At 32.9% G+C, this 5,764-nt stretch overlaps 1 protein-coding gene across 1 annotated transcript; it reads left to right on the top strand.

The window, feature by feature from the left end:
* Positions 1-606: 606 nt before the first annotated feature.
* LOC141519568 (olfactory receptor 10AG1-like) lies at positions 607-1,554 on the top strand. Its single transcript, XM_074231774.1, has one exon. The coding sequence runs from the start codon at positions 607-609 to the stop codon at positions 1,552-1,554; it is 948 nt and encodes a 315-aa protein (XP_074087875.1).
* Positions 1,555-5,764: the final 4,210 nt, after the last annotated feature.

Here is a 5,764-nt window from a genome sequence, read left to right as displayed (position 1 = left end):
CAGCTACTAGAGAAGCAAACATCAAGTTACTCCAGTATCTCTGTCAAGACAATCCCAAATGACATCATTTAGAGTCAAATATAAGTCACAAACGACTGACACACACCACCACTTTACACATGTGGTGCCTTTTCTCAAGACTTCGGATTTTTAAATGAATAAAAAGAATATTTGTTGTTTCATTCTACTACAAAATTTTGAAGTTTCAGCTGTTTATCAATGCCATTATGTCTGTTTGATTTTGCTCCACATTTAAATCTGATGATCTCCAATTATTCTGTAAATTTTTATTAAAAGTGAAGCTATACTATAGATCATGGGACATTATTAACATTAAGAATAGTATAATAGATAAAATAAATAACAAAATTTGAAACCTTGGAGTTGAATAGGAGCTTAAATGCACCATAGAATATCAGGGTTGGACATCACTGGGGGCAAAATATCAAAGATGTTAAAACTTAAATCACCAGACCTAAAAAGTAATTTGATTTATGAGTAATATAATGAACATCCTCATCTTACAGAGTAGAGACAGTCCATACAATGGGAAATGAATTGTCTGTATTGAATTCAGTATTTCCAGAGAAGCAATCCATGGAAACAATGGCAGAAGCAAATCTCAGCTGTGTAAAGGAATTTATTCTTTTGGGATTCTCAGATTTACCTAATTTTCAAGAGATTCTATTTGGTATTTTCTTAGTCATTTACACAAATATCCTGATTGGAAATGGACTCATTATTCTTCTTACAAATTATGATGCAACTCTCCATACTCCCATGTATTTTTTCCTCGGCAATTTTGCCTTCTTGGAAATCTGCTACACATCAGTGATTCTACCGAGAATGCTGTCAGACCTTTGGACTCAGAACAGAAGTATTTCTTTGCTGTCCTGTGCTACTCAACTTTGTTTCTTTCTTATTCTGGTAGTCACTGAAAGTCTTCTCCTGGCTGTGATGGCATATGACCGCTATGTGGCCATCTGTAAACCACTCTATTATACTCTTATTATGAATCACAAGGTGTGTGTCCAGCTAGTGATTGCCTCCTGGATCAGTGGAATACCCATCATGATAGGGGAGACGTACCAGGTTTTCTCATTACCCTACTGTAATTCTAATGTACTTAATCACATTTTCTGTGATATGCCCACATTGATGAAGTTGGCCTGTGGGGACATATCTGGGAGTGAAGTTTCAGTCTATGCTGATGCTCTTTTATTTGCTTTTACTCCCTTTCTGTTGATACTTTACTCCTATACTAGAATCTTCATTACGATCCAAAAGCTTCCATCTGTAATGGGAAGATCCAAAGCCTTCTCAACTTGCTCGTCCCATCTCATGGTAGTGGGGTTATTTTATGGATCTGGTCTGATTACATATTTAAAACCAAAGACCAGTTACATGGCAGTTATAGACAAAATGCTTTCTCTTTTCTACACCAGTATAACACCTTTTTTTAACCCTCTTATTTACAGCCTTAGGAACAGGGATGTCATTATGGCAATGAAAAATTATTGTCTAAATGAACAGGGTCTTGAAGATTTGAAGTAAATTTAGTTATCAATATTTTCTATCCACTTGTTTCACAATTGCTCCAGAGAGGTACTTCCTCTTTTTGTCCACTCTGTCTATGAAATTGTCTGCCATCATTTCCAGATTCTCAACTTCTTCAAATATCTGTTTCCATTTCAGTCATGAATATAATAGTTTATACATGTCATTAAAGAGCAAAATTCTTCTGATTTCAAGCACATATTTTGTCTTTATTTTCCTGTGAAAGTAAGATATCAGATGATAAGTAGCTAAATATATTATGCTAGCATTAGGTAATATCTTAAAAATATCCTGAAAGCTGAGGTTATTTCTGCATTCTTAAGTTTGCCAAGAAGGATCTAAAATCTTGGAATTATGCCATTATATTGATCTGTGTATTGCCTTTTTTCTTAAATGACAGCATCAAATGAAGCCAAAATAAAATTTATTTCATTCTTATAACAAGGTAGTTATATATCATGATTACCAAGGCTATGACTTGTCATGTTAATTCATTTTTTGGACTCACCTGTAGTAGCTTTTTGTGTTTAGTTTATTGTAAAAAGTATTGTTTTTATTGTTTTGAAGGATCTCAATTCCTTGCTTTGAATTATGTCCTATGTCATCCTTTTAAAAATATGCTAACATTTCAATATTTTCATAAACCACAATTTGGCATGCTGCAAGTGATGGACATTTACTTTCCTTTCACTTTCCTCCACTTTTCCATTATATGTAGATTATCTCTTTTTTATTTCTCAAAGGTAGTTAGCCTTTGCAAACAAAATTCTAGCAAATATGAAATCAAAAGATGCATATTATCTCTTGTTATTCATTATATTCATATCTGCCTAACATATATCTTAACATATCCTAACAAAAATAAATTAGTTTATTTAAGGAGGAGAAGATATCATCATTTCTATTTTACAGAAGCTGATTGAGGCAGAGGAAAATATAGGGATTTGCTTAAGGAAATCCTTAATCCATAATTAAATAAATTAAATAAAGGAAATCCATAATACCCATTATGATCCTGATCAAGGCAATGTGCTGCCCCCCCCCCTTGAACCCCATCACCTTTGCCTCAACTTTGTTGTCTTTGCTTGTGCCAGATACTCCCTCTGGGAACTAGCCATTCCTGGATGTTGGATTCTGGGAGGGTTGGCTACCTGCCCATAGGTTCAAAGTTTAATTAATTTCAGAACCTTGGTCGAGAGTCTTCACATGTCATGCACACACTCTTCACATGGTCATGCAAGTACTCTTCACATGTCCTGGTTAAGTGCCAAAAAGCTAATTTAAGCCTATTGGCAGTGTGCCACCTTTGTCTGGGACCCCTTAAAATTCCCTAACACTGAAAATCCCCTTGGAGTTTCACCCATGGAAAGGATGCTTTGCCTGAAATATTTACCAATCGGGATTCTGAAGGCTGTATCCCCAGCACTCCCAAGCCACTGTTGATTCAGATGTTGGTGCTTCCTTAATTGGTGATGGTTTCTTTTAATATCTATGTTTATGTATACTTTGCTTTTCTTTTTATTATATTGTGACTTATCAGTTACTTTTGCTATAACACTGATTTATTTCTATTCATTTTATAATCACTTTATTAAATATATTCTTTTTAGTTTTGTTGGTGTGAATGTGTCATTTTGTAGGATTAAATTGAAACCAAAACTTCTTAATCAAACACTTGCTTAGTAACAAATTGAAAATGAATTAAATGACTAAGATGATATCAATAATCAACTGCCATTATACCCTTGAAGCTCATTTCATATTCTCTAGCTGACTCCATAAGGCACTTGTAGAAAAAGAAGAAAAAAGTGAATGAGGCCTGGGAGATCTGTAACCACAGACATTTTCAGGACATGAATCCTTTCTACTTGACCGTCTTTTTTGACCATCTAAACGCAAAGATAATTTTGCTGAGAGATTGGTCCCTATCATGTTGCTATTAGTTCAAGCTAGGAATGAATGCTTCCTACATAATTGAAAGGTAATATAGAACCTTGGTACTTATTCTGAAATCAAAAGAAATTGTGTTTGAAATTTCCAATTCCATCAATTTATATAAAGATTATCTGAGACAAGCTTGTTAATGCCTATGTACACCACTCTTATCACATGAAAAAACGGAGAAAAAAATTAGTATTCATCTAAAACATTTTCTTCCCAGTTTTGCAGTATACTTCAAATGAGATGAGCTTTACTAGCAATAAGTCACTATGCAAATGTCTATTGTCCTATACATTGCTCTTTGTAATTTATACATCAAGGCAAGAAAGAAATGAATGCATGACTTTATCTGATCATGTAAAGATAAGTAGCAGGCATTTCTCTGGATCAGTTTTAATTTCTTGTACTGCCAGAAATATTTTTTGTTATGTCTGACTGAACAGTGGTGAACTATAAGTTCTGGTTAGTTCTAAATCTAATTATGTTACTTAAGAATCAAAATTCAGCAAAGAAAGCTCAAAGAATCTCCAAATTCCAAAAGGGACCACCTTAATTTAGAAATGATTTAGGTCATATCTGAAATATGACCAATCTCAAACAGTATCATATGCTTCAAATGTAAGGAATTTTCATATTTTTATTGATATTTCAGTATTTTATTGATGTTGAAGCCATTTTGAATAATATTCATCTTAATAAATAGCATAAATAATGATAGAGGAATATGAAGGTCAAATATCATTTAAACTTGACTCCTCTGAGAAGTTCAGTGATCTATGAAAATGTTAAGAGATTTATGATAGTGGATTCCATCCACATCCAGAGAGTAAATTGTGCAGTCAGAATGCAGATCAAGGCATGCAATTTTCATTTTTGAAAATTGTTTCATATTATTATTCCTTCCATTTTTTTACTTTTGATCTATATTTTCTTTCATGAAATGACTAATATTACTAATATAGAAATATGTTTAAATAGACTGCATGCATAGGCTATGTATTTTTGGTGGAGTTGTGTAGTGATCCAGCCTTTCTAGAGAGCAATTTGGAATTATGCCCCAAGGGCAATAAAAATATAAATACCCTTTGATCTAGCAATACCACCAATGGGTCTGTATCTTGAAAAGATCATGAAAAAGACTAAAAATCACACAAATACAGCACTATTCTTAGCAGTTCTTTAAGTAGTGGCAAAGATTTGGAAATTGAGGGGATGACCATCAATTATGGAAATGACCAAATAAATTGTGGTATATGTATATGTATATGTTCCATAAGAAATTACAAGAGACAGGATTTCAGAAAATTCTGGAAAAACTTGTGTGAAAAGATGCTGAGCATAATGAGCAGAAGCAGAAGAACATTGAACATGTTAAAATCAGCATGAGGTGATGATCAACCTTGATGGACCTGATCTTTCCATAAGTTTCATAAACAGGGGCAATTTTAAAGGACTTGTGATGGAAAATATCTAGAGAAGGAACTATGGAGTTCAATTTGTAAAAGTTGTCTTAAATATTATTTAATTTTGTTTTCTCTAATGTTTTCTTCTTTTTGAATCTGGTCCTTCTCTGAGAAAACATTCAATTTGGATTTATGCTTAGCATGATTACAAATGTGAAGACTATATCAGATTTCTTTCTATCCAGGCTAGGGGGGAGGGAGGAAGAAAAATGGTAAAACTCAAAACCTTACAGAAAAAGATTGGTATAAAGTACCATTGTATGTAGTTGGAAAAAAAATAAAATATTAATATAATAAAAAGATTAATGTAGCAGTAACACTTTTAAATTTTGATAAAATATAGAGCCTGAAAAAATTGTTATGAAAAAGTTATGTACTAAGAGATTTAATTCATTAATAAAAAAGGAGTGGGGAAGATTTCCAAAGTTGGTGAGGGGAAAAGAAAGACCAGGAATATTCCATAGAGATTGAAGTGAAGATGGATAAGAAATTAGGAATATTAAGTAAACTTATATGGTTACTAATCCTACAAATTTTGCTCATAAATTTCTCCTTAACATAATAAAATCCTTGTTCCTCAGATTATATATAAGGGGGTTAAACAATGGAATCAAAATTACATAGAAAAGAGATAACACCAATTCAGCAACTGATGAATGAATGGATTTAGGGAAGAAATACGAAATAGAATCAGACACAAAGTAAAAAGTGACAACCACGTGGTGGGAGGAACAAGTAAGAAAGGTTTTTTGTTCCTCATTAGCTCATGACAATTTAAGAATGGTGGCAATGATTTTGGCATA

The sequence above is a fragment of the Macrotis lagotis genome, chromosome 3 (genome assembly GCF_037893015.1).
Source record: "Macrotis lagotis isolate mMagLag1 chromosome 3, bilby.v1.9.chrom.fasta, whole genome shotgun sequence".
NCBI lineage: Eukaryota > Metazoa > Chordata > Mammalia > Peramelemorphia > Peramelidae > Macrotis > Macrotis lagotis.
This window is presented reverse-complemented; position numbering and strand designations above follow the sequence as displayed.

Excerpts from the sequence above, each read along its gene's own strand:
- LOC141519568 (XM_074231774.1), top strand. The coding sequence starts at position 607 with ATGGCAGAAGCAAATCTCAGCTGTGTAAAGGAATTTATTCTTTTGGGA.